The sequence below is a fragment of the Drosophila serrata genome, unplaced genomic scaffold (genome assembly GCF_035046125.1).
Source record: "Drosophila serrata isolate PLE 108 unplaced genomic scaffold, ASM3504612v1 contig_364, whole genome shotgun sequence".
In the NCBI taxonomy this organism is placed as follows: Eukaryota; Metazoa; Arthropoda; class Insecta; order Diptera; family Drosophilidae; genus Drosophila; species Drosophila serrata.
In genome coordinates this window covers 860814-878150 of record NW_028257262.1, presented here as the reverse complement: position 1 = coordinate 878150, position 17337 = coordinate 860814, and the positions used below count along the sequence as shown (strand labels likewise).

General features: G+C 44.0%; 3 protein-coding genes across 3 annotated transcripts in view; 1 reads left to right on the top strand and 2 right to left on the bottom strand.

Annotated features, from left to right (window-relative positions):
- Syp (synaptotagmin binding cytoplasmic RNA interacting protein) overlaps positions 1-17337 on the top strand; it is a 57967-nt gene that overhangs the window by 563 nt on the left and 40067 nt on the right. The window contains exon 2 of the mRNA XM_020943800.2: positions 16386-16475. Coding sequence (XP_020799459.1) covers positions 16386-16475 — 90 coding nt within the window. The remainder of the gene's footprint in view (positions 1-16385; positions 16476-17337) is intronic.
- On the bottom strand, positions 4-5252 carry LOC110177201 (uncharacterized). Its single transcript, XM_020943796.2, has 7 exons — positions 4179-5252; positions 3824-4119; positions 3579-3759; positions 3388-3505; positions 2325-2854; positions 1898-2015; positions 4-1784 (listed from the first exon to the last, which is right to left on the bottom strand). The coding sequence occupies exons 1-7, from the start codon at positions 5090-5092 to the stop codon at positions 1518-1520; spliced, it is 2424 nt and encodes an 807-aa protein (XP_020799455.2). The 5' UTR covers positions 5093-5252; the 3' UTR covers positions 4-1517.
- Positions 14333-16840, bottom strand: Takl1 (Tak1-like 1). Its single transcript, XM_086839416.1, has 4 exons — positions 15633-16840; positions 15292-15471; positions 15075-15219; positions 14333-15007 (listed from the first exon to the last, which is right to left on the bottom strand). Exons 1-4 carry the CDS (start codon positions 15777-15779, stop codon positions 14409-14411), a joined length of 1071 nt encoding a protein of 356 aa, XP_086695542.1. The 5' UTR covers positions 15780-16840; the 3' UTR covers positions 14333-14408.

Sequence of the window (17337 nt, the reverse complement as noted above, 5' to 3'; positions counted from 1 at the left end):
TCGTTTTTCTACAAAATCATATATATTTGAACGACATTTGTTGTGTGTATAGAATATAGAATCGTTTACAATTATTAGGCACTTAGGGTTCTATTCATTAGGCTAAAAAAGAATGATGTATTGCTGTAAAAAGTCCTGCGATTGCTCTCTTTCGACACTTAAAACTAAGGTAGATTTCATAATACAAAAGAGACTATTAATTGGACGGACTGTCGTAGTTATAGATTTACAATTATTCGAGCAATTAATTAGTTAATTCATAATAAAAAAGGGACTAATCATTGGACGGACTGTCGTAGTTATAGATTTACAATTATTCGAGCAATTATTAAGTTAATTCGATTTCATAAGGCACAATGGCTTCTTGCTTTGTACTCAAGTACAAATCGATTGTGGAATGCCATGGGGACATTGCCATCACACCCAAAAACAAAACCAAAAGCGGACACAACCAGGCACTCGAACGTGTTCCGGCAGACGGGGGGCATCCTTCGGAACGGATACATAGAAATGGCAATGAAAATGGAAATGGAGGAGTTGCCCGAATGCTGAGACAGTTACTGCCCACCGCTACTGCCCTGAAATGACTATGAAAAATGTGTGAAAAATATTTTTTGTGCCCCTGTCCAGCTCCTCTACCTATGACCATGGTTGGTTTTTAATGAAAAAAAAAAGCTGGAGATTTCTTTTTTTTTGCCCTGGCCGAGGAGACCAAGTGGCTGATAAACTGGTTCCTGTGGCGCATAGAAAAAGTTCTCAGGGTACAGATAATAAAAATTCAAGCGCATATGATAATCAAGGCGCAAAAAACAAAGAGCGGAAAAAACGGCAGCATCATCGGCATATACATTTAATTCAGGCAAAAAAAAAGAAGCGAATAAAAAAACGCAGCCAACGGACCATCGACGCGATTTAATATAAGAAAAACACGACGGCAGGCGTTGAATTTTTTGTGCCATCCGTTGGCTGGTAGCAAAAAAAAAGGTGTGCATGCGGCGCAAACAACCCTCAGCTTGGACCTGGATGGACCTTCCCGATGGGTGTAGGTACGGGGCCTAACTGGGTTCCGATGTTAACAGGTTTGCGATCGCAACACACACACAGCTGTGCGACTTCACGGACATTAGAGAGGATCTCTGAAGGAGCAAAAGAATGGCAAATAGCGTTTCCGTAATCTGAGCGGAGTAGGCGCGGCTGTTTGCGCTTTTCTGCCAACGCTGCCGTTGCTCTTGCTTCTGCTTTTGCTGTTGCTGCCTTTGATAGAAATGACAAATAACCAGATTCATTGTAATAGATTATGTCTACAACTTAATCGCCTTGCAGATAAATGATGACAATGTTCAAAGGGAGCCTGGCTGGTTGTGTCAGCTCGTTTTGTTTTTGGGTGTCAATTTTTGTGTCTGTCTTGCATTGTAGTTATATATATCTATGTATATATATATATATCTTTTGTGGAGAGATTTTATGTGAGTTGCGTTTGGACGGAAGTTGGAATTAGTTATTTGGCATGCGGCTGCTTAACTAAACCTATACAGCAGAGTAAGGGTGAGCCCGATTAGGCCGACCACCAGACCCACTGCAGACTGTAGACCAGCGGCGCCGGCCAGCCGACACTTGAACATATCGTAGCGCGTCTCCTTATCGGCCACTATATTCTGATACTCAGCCTCCACGAGCTGACCGTCGTAGTAGGTGATGAGATCCTCGAACGGATACTCGTAGCCCTGCAGGCACTCGCATTTGTAGCCGCCGGTTTCATAGCCACGGCCCATGATAGGAACGCACTGAAATCGTTAAATAAATAAATATTGAATCCTCTATGGAAAGAACATAGTTATATATCAATATTGTGTTTATATACATTCCCGGTTTCACCCTTCTAAATATATTAACTCACGTAGGATGACTGTTCGTCGCACTTGTGCGTATCCTTGTAGGCATTCGGTTCATAATACATGTCCGGGCACTGGTTGATGTCCAGCTGCAGCATATCCATTGAGACGGCCACCACACCCCTGCACAGAGCAAACAAATTAAGTCAGTTTAATTGCTCGAATTTGCATCACAATGCCAAGCCAGGAGTCGAGAGTCAGGAGTCACAAGCCAGAAGTTAGGCTGTCTTGTCAACACTCCAAAATTAGACAATCAAATCCCGGGCATTTGCATGTGAATGGAACTGGGATAGGGATCCGAGAAGTGGAAGTGGGACTGCGCCCTTAAAAAGGGGTTTGAGCGGCCCGCGACAGCGGCACGCATCGGACCGGCCCAACGAGTCTATTAAACCCAACCCCTTGGCCACATCCATCCCCTCTACGCATACTCACTTGAATTCCAGTTTGACTTTGAGGCTGTCCCAGCCGAAGAAGGGCGCCGCATAGGTTATCAGCCACTTCTTCACGTATCCGTCGCAGTCGAACTGCGGCTGCGTCCAGTAGCCGTGCTTGAGGTTGGCCGCTCTGTAGAAGTTGGGGTAGTGCTCGTACTTCTGCTGGTATTCACCTGTCTCGTTGTGCCGGATCTTGATCTTCATGTAGAAGGTCTCCAGGTCATCGAAGTTGGTGTTCCAGCGCTGCTTGAGGAACTTGAAGTACTTCTTCTCCGTGTAGAGCTCGTGCGTTTTGTTGATGCGCGCCAGGTCCTCCACCTTGAACTTGCGCGTGTTGAGCTCCGTCTTGTAGGCATAGGGTGCGAAGTAGGTGCGATTTGTGAACTTGTTGCGCTCCCAGAGCGTCGATGCCGACCACACCTTGCTGTCGCCCAGGACAATGGCCAGAGTCTCGCCGATCATTTGGTCTTCGGTCAGTGGCTTGTCCGCAACACGTTTGCCGGAGTACACCTCATTGGGATCCGATACCTGCCAATGAAGAGAGGAATCATTGTTTTAGTTTCAATTTGGAGGTCAAAGCTTCTCCCCATTTTCCCCATAGCATTTCAATGTCAATACATAGAGATCGAGTTGAAAGTAAGCTCTCATCCCCATAATTTCCTTCGCATCTTGATGCTTCTACTGCTGCTGCTGATGCGGCTGGCCTTTAATGAAGACGACGCCTTGTGGCGAACCCGTTTTTCGTGTCCTCTGCGCTCAAACTAATGAATTTAGCATTTGGTAATGGTTTGACACTGAATATTTAATTCACGCCGCGCGGCTGGCAACGCAAAAGTATCAGCAGGAGCAGCGGCATAAACCGAGAAACTGGCATTGCAGGAAATTCGAGGAAGTTGAATTACGCGTGGAAAATTATAATTTACACTTGAGAAGTTTTCAAGAGCCGCAGTCGTTGTCGAAGGCTCTTAATAGGTGTCGGGTTATCAATTATTGCTCTTCATTTAGCGTGAAGGAGAGCAGCGCTGGGAACGCATCATTTGAATCGGCTGAATTTGGCTTACCTGCAGGAAGGCGCTGATAAAGTTGGCCAGTCGCACGGCCATCTTGGCTTCATTCTCGAACTGCTCTTGGGCGCCGTAACTGACATCGCCGCGCAGAATCAAATCCTGCGGATGGAAGCTGCAGAAACGAGATCACAATCGAGATTAGTAACTGAAAATCTTATCTGCAAAGTTATTTGTATTGAACTCACTTCTTGCAAGTGCGGTAGGTTACGCCATGTATGAACTTCAGGGCCTGATCTATGTTCAGGTGCTCTGCGTGAAGAGCCCTCGAACCGGTGGTATAGTTCTGATACTCTGGATGCCTGTCCAAGTACTTTTGACGTATGTGATAGGGCGCCTTCTCCCACTGAATGGGCAGCTTTTGGATCCCTGCAAGAATAAATGTGGATGTTAAAAAGGTATCTGAAAGGAAGCCAAGGTTCTTAAAACTTACATCCAATACTGAGACAGTCGTATTCGTTGTAGTACTGCTCCGCCGAGGCCCGCTCGACAATCTCGCCGAGGTAGGGCCGCCGCACAACGTTCGGCAGCCTGAAGCCCGGTTTACAGCGACACTGGTAGCCACCGCGTCGGAAGCCCCACCCTTGAAGAGGTTCACATTCCGTAGTTTCCTTTTTACAGCGCGCCGTGTCCGCAAAGTGATTTGGTCCTTTGTTGCCTTCGCCCAGGGGACACTGGTTGATGTCTATACGTTCAAAGTCCATCTCCAGTACCGAAACAGCAGTGTATCTAGGATTTAAGTTGGTTAGGATGACAGTGTACATGGCTATCGCAACAATTATACTTACTTGGGGTACTCAATATGCCGGAACTGGGTGTGGCGAGGGTAGATATCTGCAATGGGCACCACGGCGGCCACCAGCCACTTGTTGGACCTGCCACAGTCAAAGTACGGCCGCGTAAACTTAATCGGACCCGGGTTTTCCTCAGAGCCAGGCGGGCCGTGGAAGGTGTACGTCTCGTTCGTGTTGTTTGCGTAGCGAATCTCCACTTGGTAGGTGATCTTCGTGTCGTGCCGCCCCTCCACGTTGTCCGGCAGCCAGGCACGGTACCACTCGTTGATCTTGTACAGGTCGTGCGTGTAATCTTTCGATATGGAGTCGGGGTGGTGGGCGCCCAGATCCTGCACGTCGAAGGTGTTCCACGTGGAGATCTTCTGTAGGTGGATGGGGTCGTTGAAGTCGTCCAGACGGAAGGTGCGAGGTCCAAATCTCGGGAAGGTCTTGTTGAAGAAGCCGCGATACGAGGAGGAGTACGAGCTGTTGGGCGAGAAGTACACGGCCGAGGCGTTGATATGCGGGTTGGCGGAGACGTCGGCCACCGTGGATAGGAAGTAGTACATCATGCCCGGGTCGTAGGTGTCGTTAATGGCAGGCCGAATGAAACGCGACTGTAGGATGTAGCTCCAGAAGAAGCTCCTGCTAAGCGCCATGTTCTGCAGATGCAGCAGCGCAGTCCGATTGGGGAACACCGGGTTCACGTTCACCTCCTTGATGTCCGGCTTGTGGGAGACCGCATCCAAGGGCATGAACAGGTCCGAGTGATGCTGGATGGGGCAGTTATCCGCATTCACCTTGTCGAACTGGCGCTTGATCTCGTCGAAGGCGTCCCGCGCCTGCCACTCGTGCTGGGCAAACACACCCACGGCGAGTACCAGCATAAAAAGCAGGTAACTGCGCCCTAAAATCGAAGAGGGGAACATATTGTTCGTCTGCACACTAATAACACAAATAACACGTTTAACTAAGTTAAAAATTAAACATAAAATGAGATTCTAGGGCGCGTCTCACGCCAAGCCACGATTAGTAATAGAAAATTATGTTTGCACTTGTTGGAACTACGCCCTCATGAACTGTTCTAAGCTGTAATAAAAATGGTGGATGGCTTTGATGAATGCGGGTGGGAAACTGTGCTAAACAAAAACAATCACCTGTATATGGCAGCTTAGAGCTGCAAAGAAATCGATATTAACAATGTTCAAATCGATTCCGGCTTAGAAAATCGATTGACAGATGGAAATCGATTGCTTTTTTGTGAAATGAGTACAAACTAAGCATTAAAACAATTATTTTATTTGATTTTTGGAATCTTTCATTTGAATTTATATTTTATATTTGTTTTTTGGAAATTTTTTCGAAGCCTCAAAACAAACAGTGTTGTTAGCTGCACAAATTAGTGTTGGCTAACGCTTTAATTCAATGACGGTGGTTATCGAATTTGGCGGACTCTTAAACAAGGTTTAACTTTGAATATAATCCAAAATGTTTATATATATATATCTTTAAAGCAGGCCACATGTTCCAGTTGGTGACATTTGGAACTTTGCCAACGTAGTGTAAAGCCTTCAAATCTGACCTCTTTTGAGCTCGGGTTAAAAGGTTAAACAATTCGGAATACTTAAGTATTCTCTTCTAGTTTATTTAATATGAGTTTTAGTGGCCTGTAACGGCTTGCACATGGTTCATTAATTTAATATAGGAAATCTGCAAGGCTTTACACATTGTAAAGGGGAGTTTTCCAGCCCATCGAGTCAATCGAAATTCAAATGGTTACGTTGAGTAGCGCATGTTGTATTTCTAAAAAGGGGTGTATTTATATTAACTTTGCATAGGTTTATATTTATTGAAAAATAACTACATTAATTTTAATATTTTTTGTTTATATCTTCGCGATTCTTCCTTTTTTAATTTATTTACAATTTGTTTTAAACAAATGGACAAAACTGGGTGTAAAAATATTGTTTGAACGACGACTGAGACCTAGTTTTAATTAATTAAGTAATATCTTATTAGTATTATAGTATTATTAGTATTAAGATCGTAATCCCCTTTTTTGGTGGCGCCTTTGCCCTTTGACCCTTTATAGGCGACACATAACCCCCCACCAGCATTATTGAAGCCGGTCCTGTGATAGGGATTGAATTAATTCGGATTCGGGTCAGCACCCAGAGCAGCTATTTTGGCAACTTTGCGGCTGTGGTCACAGCTTGTGGCTTTCGTCCCTGGAGCAATGGCCATTTCCTGGCGCTATCGTCCAGCGTCAATCTGTTGTGGTCACCCCGCACCGGCTCCTGCTCCTGCCACGCTACCACTCCTGTCGCTTCCTGTCCCTCGTTGCTCTTCCTCTGTCGCCACCTGCGCTAAATGACACGAATTAGTGGACGAGAGATGTAACCCCTGCCCTCCTGGTGCCCTAGATGCACCACTTTCCATTACATTGCAGCGTCCACGTCCTGGCCATTTCGCCTTGGTTATTTATTACACCTGTCGTTTCTGTTTTGCCTTTGTTTTCTCCCCGGCCAGGTGAGTGGGCAGCGAGCGAGGACAGAGACGGGAGCGGTGGCATGTTTTTTACCAGTTGGATTGCTCTGGGATCCTCCTCTGGGCTCCTGGCCGACAAACTAAAATTCGGCACAAACATAATTTCCAGTTTGGCGACTGACATTTCCGTACGCGTGTGCATGTGGGTGTTCGTCCCTGTTTGCCAGAGCTGTTGCATCTTCATCAGTATCTGTATCTGTATCCGTATTTCTATCTGTATCTGTGCCTGTGTTTGTATCTGTATCTGCAGTGGTACGGCATAATGCAGATAAATCTACGCGCCTCTCGCACTGTTTTATTTTGCACGTGGGAATCATTGGGATTGCAGAGAGAAAATTTTTTTAAATTTCTGTATCAAAAGGGGTATCAAAGTAATAAAAACATATATTTGAAAGGGTTTTCCAAGTGATTTAATTTTCTGATATATCTATATATTTATTTCTAGGTCTGGGTTTCTCGAATAAAATCGGTTTGAAAAATAATAAGAATATACCCTTTGGAAAATATATTTATTTTTCTCTAAGCTTTAAATATATATTTATTTCTGCCAACTTACTTTCATTATCTTGAAATTTCTCAAACTGTTTGATATTTTAAACTTCCAAAAACCATTAATAAATATAATAAATTATAAACATTTAAAGAAACCCCTCAGTAACATTTAATTTATTTCTCTCTGTGCATTTACTTTATTCTGGCCTCTTTTCGAAGCTCTCTTGGGTTTTGTTTTAGGATGGCCCATTCGCTTTTTGTTTTTCGTTAGCACCGGCTACTGTAATTGATTGTTGTGTAAATTCCATTATTGTTGCTGTTTTTGCTGCTTTCGTTGCTTTCGTCCTAAATGACCATGGCAATTGCTTTGTGCCAACTACTGCCGGGAGGAGATAGTTTTCCTGGGGGCGGGAAGGACGCAGGATTATTGGATGTAGTGGAGAGGAGCCGCCAGGAGATTTGGCAACGTTGCATGGCAGATAACGTTTTAATTCGGCCATGTGCCAGGGCATTAAAAGTTTCGCAATTCGGGATTGAACGAGTTTCGGGATATTTGAAACTTTCACAGCAACTGATGGAGAATTACAAAAGTCCTCTTCGACCCCCCGAAAATGAAGAACAGGGGGAACTACTATACTGTTTTTATACCCTTGCAGGTATTATAATGTTGGTCAAAACCATGTTAAGCAGTAAAGGACCGACCTATAAATCATATATATATTCTTAATCAGCATTAACAGCGGAATCAATCTAGCTATCTTGGGTCGAAAAAAAGAATAATTTTATAAGGGGTTACATCATTAAAATTTGAAAAATTTAGAAAAATTTTAATATTTTAAAATGATAAATGTAGTTTATAGATGTATAAACCTAATAAAAACTCACATAGAACCGCTTTCCGAATTGAAATTAATATTTTTTTTACGTAGTTGTGAGTTTTGGAACTTTGATTGCCCAAAAAAATGTCAGATAGAAAATGAATTCTAGTACTTTATTAAAATGTATATTATAACTACTGCTTTAACATTACCAAAAAACGTTCCTTAAATACAAGAATTTTATGATAAGAAATTGCTCATATAAAATTTTTAAATTTTTAAATCACAGAAAATATATGTAGCTGCTGGGGGGCTAACTTGTGATAATATTTATCAACCAAAACGGTCTCCATTTTGCTAACAAAATAGCTGCTTTCTAAGTCCAAGGCGAGGGTTCAAAAACCCAGCAAAAAAAAAAAAACCAAAAAGCGCAGCGAGATAAATACAGAACCAACGTGAAATAAAACATCTTAGAATGCCAGACAACGGGCAGCAATTTAAACAAAATCAAACATAAATGGCTGGGGCGTAAATATAATAAAACAAAAGCGAGCGTAGACAATGCCGGACAATGACAAGAGCAGCGGACAGCGGACAAACGGACAGCGGACAAGCAGACAAGGAGTTGTTCCAAAGACATGGACATATGCAAAGCAACCGCCCTCGAATGCGATCCAAAAGCGATCACATTTTGGGCAGAAAACCGCGAAATCAAGTGGAGAAGAGAGTGTGGAGTTCATATGTGGATGTGCCTGCACGTCAGCAATCCCATCCAACCCAATCCGATCCAATCGCCTGGCAGGGCGAGCACCACCACCGCATACAAAAGCGGCCTAACACACAGCGCGGAAATGTTTTTTGTCAAGGGTGAATGACCCAGAATCAAAATCCACAAAGTCGTCGTCGTCGTCGTTGCTGCTGGCTGTTGTTGGCTGACTGTTTTGCCTGCTCCTGCCCCTTGGCTTTGTGCACCTCCTCAGCCTCATGAAGCAACAGCAGCAGCAACAGCAAGAGCAGCAACAGCAACAGCAGCAGCAAGAGCACCAACAGCAACAGCAACAGCAGCAGCAGCAACAGCAACAGCAGCGACAGCAACAGCAGCAACAGCAGCAACAGCAGCAACAGCAGCAGCAACAGCAACAGCAGCAACAGCAACAACAGCAGCAACAGCAACAACAGCAGCAACAGCAAAAGCAGCAACAGCAACAACAGCAGCAATAGCAACAGCAACATCAACAGACAGCAGCAACACAGCAACAGCAACAGCAACGAGTCTTCGTGCGTTTGGCTCGTTTCAGTTTTCGTCATCCTCGGCCACGCCGCACCTCTCGCTTTCTGCATCATTTTGTTTTGTACGAACATTTCGATGTGGTCGGGGTCCACATCCATTTCCATTCCCCGCCTGCACCAGGGCCAGCCCCTTGTTATGATTGCCGTTGCCAGACGATAACCCAGGCCAAAAAAGCAAAAATCGCAAAATACAAATACAACAATCGAAAAAGAAAGAAAAAACCAAAACAAAAAAAGAAAATAAAATACTAAATAAAAAAAAATTCACACAAAAAGCAACAAATAAAATGCTAAAAGGAACGAATTTGAACATTTTTGCAGCATTGCACACACGCGACTCCCGCTCGCTCGCTCAGCCAGACAGTCTGAGAGATACCAAATGCGGCCCACTCGCAGATACAGATACATTTACGGATGCACATACAGATACATTTATACAGAAACAGATACAAGCAATGCTGCTCTCCGGATTTGCTAAAGCCCCCAAGTGTTATCGGGCAAACCCGAGACGCGCTAATTGCCATTGTGTTTGCCGTAGATACGCGTTCCTTAAGCCTTCGAGCAATGCCTTTAAATTATGTGTCACTTGTCCTCTGGTCCAGACTTTATCAAACATTATTTTAACATTTAAAATTTATATATATTTATGAATATTTGGTAATAAAAAATGATGTTAGAAATTCGATAATGGGGTTTCGGTTTAAACTTTTAGTAAGTAATATAATCTTACGCTAAATGAAATAAAAATTGTATTTACTATAAATAATAATATTAAAAAATAATACAGTAAACTAACCACAGATTATTAATATTATAGTGTTATAATAATAAAAAAAGATAAATTTCTAATCTTCAATTAGAACTCAAGAGCCTTAAAAAAAAAGCTATAAATTTTAGCCTTACTTTAAACTAGGACATCAAATAAGAACTTTAAACTTATTGTATATTGTTCCAGCCGTAAATCAATCTAAAATAAAATAAAGAAATTTGATATTTTTGTATATAAAAAAAATATGTTCAACTCTCTACTTATCTAGTCCTTGTGTAGGGATATTCTTCGATTTTCTCCAAGTGCACTTGCGTACAAAGCGGCAATTAAAGTTGGCAGAAGACGATGTCGACAAGAACCTGAAGCCCGCTCGAGGCTCGCTTGTTCGCCTCGTCCTGTCACCTAATTTCCGTTTTAGAAAACATGTCCTCTGCCCCGGCCAAGAGCCACTTGAGGACCCCAGTCCCTCCTTCGTCTCTTTGCCATTCCGATCTTGTCTGGGGCTGTCCTGCTAGGCCAACGTCTGACTACAACTAGTTCTGTCAGTCGGAGGACGAAGGACGAAGGACGAGGGACAGCAACAACGACGACGACGACAGCAGCAAATAATTTTGTAATTCAATTGTTGTCCTTCTGCGCATATGGCGTGTGTGTGCCGACAAGAGTCCTACGGCAGGTTCCTTGAGCTAGCAGCCAAGCAAGGCAAGGCAAGTGGCCGCCTAGCCAGACGGCTGTTCGACTGCCGGTCCTTTGACTTGTCCTGCTCCCGTTTCGAGGACCTACGACAATAGCAAAAGTTACCGAGCACAACCGGAAAAGAAATGGCCGACAAGCAGCGCCGACCCCGACTCCTAAGGAGAACTTTCAGTAAATTGCAGTCTGTGTGTCCTGTCGGTATCCCTGCCCCTTTTGAGCAGCTCTAGCCGGCTCTTTCCGGTTTCTATCCACATCCACTCGTTGGTTCCTGCACCTGAGTTGGCAAACAGTTTGCACATTACCTTACCTGCTGTAGAACCCAAAGTAGCCACATTTTCCCAGATCCTGTCATACATGGCGGAAAAGTGTTGCTATTGGGAAAATTATTGTATCAATTAAATAAAAAAAAATATTGCAGAGGAAACAGTTCTTAAATAAGAGTTTAAATATAAACGTAATGTACTTAAAGGAAAATGAAGATGGAATATTATAAACTCTATTTTTTTCCTGTGTCTCTCTGTTATTTATGCCAGACCAAAACTTTAGCATAATGCACAAACTTATGCCGTTTGTTTTGTTTGGCCAAATGTTTTAGACTTTTAATTAGGGCTTGGCATAAAGTACTTCAACAACAGCAAAAGGGATGATCACACCAGGAGGCTTGAGGTGTCTGTGGCAGATGGACTGCTGCCTGGTTGTGGGATTGGACATCGTCCTTTCATCATCATCGATGGCCGGGCAAAAGTTTTTCCCAGGACTGGCCAGGCTTATCCTCCGCCATGTAATTTATGCGTATTAATTTCATCTCTGGCCTATCCGGCTTCCTGTCCCTGCGATGATGGCACAATGCAAAAATTGCTTCGCTCCTTTTCTGCTCCTCGTTATGCGTTTTGCATTGGATGGACCCCGTTCCATGCCATAATCAATCCGTTGTCCGTTGTCGTTGCGGTCCGGTCATTGCATCCCAACAGGCATATTGACCGGCACAAAAGATACGGCGTGGCAGAAAAAAAAAAAAAAAAAAAACAAAATATATATAAATACAAAAAAAAAAGAAACGGAAAGGATTCCCTTGCCTTTGCTCCTTGGCGAGGACAATGGGGGATGCAGAATGCATCGCAGAAGCCGCTCAATCGCTGCGCCATTATTCGCATTATAATGCCATTCCGATATGTGTATGTAAATAAACAACAAAAGTGGGAAAGCCTTGGCCAGGACTCGTTGTGTTCTAATTGCCGGCAAGGACCTGCCTGGATCCGAACTGCCTGATGCCCGGCATCCTGCTAGGCTGGACATGCAATTGCATTGCAGTCGCTGGCATTGTTCCAGGCCCCGCTTAAGGGTTGAGTTTCAAGTTCTGCACTCGTCGGGGTTATCGCACGATTACAAAAGATTTCCCTACACTCTCTGCTCTGGTCCTGGTCAGCAGCAGCAGCAGCAGGAGCAGGAGCAGGAGCAGAAGCTATAGCTTTAGCTGAATCGGTTGAGGATTCGGATTCGAAATCGCAATCCTGAGTACAGCATGGCGAAAAGGCATAACTTGCAGCGGAAGTCGAGCGTACATTTCATCAGCTGCCCCAGAATGGAAGAGGAGCAGGACAGGGGGCAGGGGTCTCTTGGCTTGAGATTTATCTAGGAGATACTTTATGCAGCAGCTGTGCCAGACTTTGGAGGACATTAATCACCGGTCACCGCTTCAAACTTTGACCTTCTGGACTGCGTGTGAAATCAAAGTCGTTCATCAGCAATATATCCTGATCCTTTCACGAGATTTCTATAAAATATGGTGGGTTATTTTATGACCTAAAAGATCTAAGATATATTCCTTAGTAAAAACAACTATTTCTTGAACTTCTGTTGTTGTTTTTCCCCGTGTTTGACCTTCTGAGCTGTCATTGACCCCGCTACGGTGTGTGAGGCCAACTGCATCGTAACTTTTGCGGGAAAAGGGATGCAGGGAGGGCAATATATACATATATATATATATATATATAGGGCTGAGCGGTCTCATTATATATAAGGTACTACTAGCGAGTCCTGTGCCACTTATCCCTGGCAGAGCGGCATGTGCTACCAGTCGCGTTCCCATTCCTTCTTTTGTTTTACCTCGCAAATTATTACAACACAACGTACACTTGAAACTTAGAATGCACACACACACACACCACTCTCTCTCTGCTCGGCACACTCGCCTGCACTCGAATACACTCACTGGGCCGTACTGACCTATTCCTCTGAAAACGCTGGTTGGCCTGTCCCCGTCTGGTGGCAAATGGCTCAAGTAGTAGGGAGCCCGGAACGATTCTCGAGAGCGAGCCAAGCGTAAACGTTTAAAGTTCCCATTGTTTTTGTCCAGGGATCTAATGTGGGCGGGATGCAGGGCACTGGGCATGGCAATTTAATGAATAGGATAATGAATAGGTATGCATCGCTGATAAAGACATAACCATAAGCTGAACTTCTGACAAGATCTTTACGTCTTAAGGTGGGGGGTAGAGTAATCTCCGGGCTAGTCTTAATAAGAGGTCTTAATGAGTTCTTTGCTTATCTGAAGGGGAAGAGAGAGTGCACTTTAGAATCTCCTCCGATGCGCTTCTCAGCTTTCTGCTGCAATGAACTGCAGTTTTTGCTTGAATGAAGCCAAGTGCAGGGCTTGCAAATATGATCTGCTCTCCCGATCTACCAAGATTAGTGACACTTGAGTGCGCGGCATTCTATGTCCCAGGCTCTCGATTCCTTACAAAATGTTTTAACACCTCGTTGAGCTTACAATGGGGCTGCTGGTTGCGGCTAAGACTCCAGGACTCCTGCACCTGGAAATCGATATTTGGACAGAAGGTTAAAGAATAAAAATATGAACGGCCTGCCAACACCTTGATGCAGTCGGACGGCGGGGGTATTGAATGTAATTAAAAGGAGTTGGATTACACGTGTCGGTGTCGCTGTAGAAGGGGAGCCTTCCTTGGCTGTGCCAAAGGACCCCGCACGAAAAAGGGAGAGATGCCTTTGCATGGAAAAGCAAAACAAAGCGACCAAAAGGGGAGAGGGACAAAACGTTTGGGGAGACGACGACAGAGTTCTTCTTCCTTTCACTTAGCACACAAGTGAAGCTCTCGGCTTCGTCTCTCTCTCTTCTGACTGAGCGACTCTCCAAAATGCACTTTAAATGGCAGTTTCCGGTCACACACACACACACACACATACTTACAGAGCCACAAGCCACATGGCCGTGTGTGCAGCTTGTCTGGAATAATAAAAAAAAATAAAGGAGAGAGAGGAGGAACAATGCAAAAAACGCCAAGGAGTCGCGCTGTGCCAGGAGCAGCAATGCACCGCTTGGTACAAACTGTACTCCGCCCTGCTCCGCCGCTCGTTTTGCTCGCTGTCATGTCCGCCGTCATAGTCCTCATAGTCCCGTCATCCTTGCTCACATCCTTCCCTGCTCCCTGCTCCTCGTCCTTATCCTTCGTGCTTAATGCAGTCTAAGCTTTCCATAGGCCTACCCCTTGCAGTTTGCATTTGCCTTCGTCCTGTTTCGAAGGGTTGCTCGAAAGGACTCTCTGCATGCAGTCGGCTTTTTATTAATCATTCCCGCACACATTACCATAACGAATTAATAATCATATTTTGGTCTCAGAATCGCAGCTTCTTCTTCATCTTTCTGACCGCTCCTTCCACATCCTTGCCCGCGCGGGCCACCTCACGTCCCGTATCTCCGGCCGCCCTGGAGACTTCCCGCTCTGTATCCTTTGCCGCCCTTGAAGTTTCACGCTCTCCATCCTTTGCCACCCTTGAAGTTTCACGCTCTCCATCCTTCTCCGCCCGCCGGACTTCACGTTCTCCATCCTTAGCTGCCCTGGCTGACTCCCTGCCCACATCTTGGGCTGCCACCGATACCTCCCGTGCCACCACACGACCCAATTTCGCAGTTTCCCGCTCTACGATCGGAATGGTCAGACGGATTGTTTTTTCCTGTTTGCGCCAGAAATCAATGCGCATGATGCGCCGAATGCCGGACGGATCCTTGTGGAAGGTAACCACGGCCACGGTGTCATCGCCAAGGATTTCAATATAGTCCTCATAGTTGAAGTTGGCGCACAGACTGCCTAGATACTCCTCGATTTGCTCCGAGGTAGGCCGGCAGGCGGGATCCTTATCCCAACAACGGACTATCAATTTCCTAATGCCCTCCCAGCAATCGGGTCTAACTGCTTCCAGGGGAGGACGTTCGCCTGAAGAGAAAGATATATTTAAGATATATCCATATCGGAGTATATATCGGAGTATATATAGACCTACCCCTTATGGCAGCTCCCAGAACGGCAAATCCATTATCGCTGTTTTCTAAGTGACTAAAGGGCACCTGACGGGACATCATCTCCCACAACATGATACCAAAACTGTAGATATCACATTTATCTGTGTATTTTTCGTCCTTATATACCTGTACTTGGCAATTATAAACAATTATGTCATTTACAATTTAGGGAAAGTAAAGCTTAGCTGCTCTACTCACCTCTGGAGCCATATAGGCTGGTGTACCCTTCATTTGTGAGAGATATGTTGCCAAATCTGTTGCTGTACCGAAATCGCAAATCTTTAGGCGTCCAAACATATCGGTTAATAGCATATTCTGTGGCTTAATATCACGATGAAGCACTGGCTTTGGCTCCATGGAATGCAAGTGTACCAAAGCCTATAAGAAATCAAGGGATTTAGAACTATAAAGGCAGCTTAAGGATCCATATTTCGTTTGTTTTCAAGAGGAATGCTAAGATCTTAGGGTTATTTTTTATTGAATTCTATTTAAAGTTTTATTATTTTTCTAATATTTATCTAAATATAACTGTAACTCACCGCCACACATTGTTTGGCCCAGCGCACGGCCTCCTCGACGGTGTACTCCCTCTGATCATCGCCATGGAGAAAGTCGTGGAGGGAACCCTCCTCCAAGTATTCCATCAGCAAATAGGCATATTCATCATCATCGGCGGAACCAAACATCTTGACAATATTCTCATGTTCGATTTGGGACAATTGAGCAATTTCCCGCTCTGCTGCTGTTTTATGACGCCGATCTAAGATATCGTACACCTTCACTGCGATCTCTTGGTCACGCCAATTGGCCTTGAGCACATAACCAGTGGCTCCGCTTCCTATTTTCTGTGGGGTTAGGGAATCACTGATGATTAGTCCTTGACACAATTACAAAACTAACACTGTACCTTACTCAGCTGCAGTTCCGAGAAATTTACTTTTTCAGCCATCGAAATGGGAGCTGTACGTGCCTTTAGGTTGAATAGCTTTTTAATAACTGAATTGCATGGATCATATTCTCTGTGTACATATACTGGTTTAGTTGGGAGTGATAAAGACACCTTATCGGGAATCGGACGCTCAGTTAACTTATCATATGTTGTTAAATTTATATACTCGAAACTGAGCTAAAAACAGGGGGTTACCTAAAATCTTTAAGATGTTATTGTTAAGAATAATGATGGTAGATTATATGGAAATTCTGATAGTATTTTAACTGGGAGTTTTCTAATTTATGTAGTTCTGATATAGTTATATATTTATTTTAACAAATTTCTTATTTTTTATTTGCAGTTGCCAACACCTTGTCTCGAGACACCTATCGGGTCTTCTCCAGCGAAATGTACTCCGCATTGAACAATCCTTTGACACAGCATAGTGCTGGTGAGTTCAATTCTTATTTCATTATAGTGTTTTTATCATTATATTATCAATAAGACAACAAATTATTTCAATTTCAATTATTTCTGGTAAAGAATGTAAACAAAGTTGGCTTTAACACACTTTAAAATATAATTCTAAATGTCATTAAAGAAAGATAAGTGGTTATAGGATTCACAAATATTGTAGATGATTACTATAAGGTTTAAAGTTTAAACTTTAATCTTGATTAATTAAGACTTTAAATTAAGTTCTCTTTGGCTATAACTATTACCATGAGCTTGAAACACAGAATTGGCCGTCTTTTGCCAATCTTCGTTCTGTTTTTAAGTATCTTTTCTTGTGTGTAAGCAGATGTTATTTTAGCCAGAATCCAACTAGCTCTTCAACGAGCACTTGGACTTGGATATGCCCTCGGGTGCTGGATGAGCTTAGAGCTAATGGTGCTTCATGCTGTGTGTTTATGTTGGCAGATCCCTTCCCTTCCCATCTGGATCTCGCATTACACGCCGATGCAATGCGATGATGATGCCCGTCGCCTGCTTGAATTACACGAATGTCTACGGTTACATAAAGCGGCTGACAGCAGTTGCTCTTCATTAGCCGCCGGGTTCCTTGCACTCCTTTCGTTTTCACCACACACATTTTTTGTTGGTGTAGGTCCAGTCCAGTCCCGCTTCCATTCCCGCTTCCAGTCCCAGCCCCCAGTCCCCAGTCCCAGCTCTCTCAGTTCCAGACTTATGTAAACCACATGCACACTTTACTTGGCAGGCTGCCTGACTTAACTGCTTGCTTGGCTGGTTGAATGGTAACATACACTCAGCAAATTCACTTGGTTATTATTTACATTTTATTGGTAAATTAT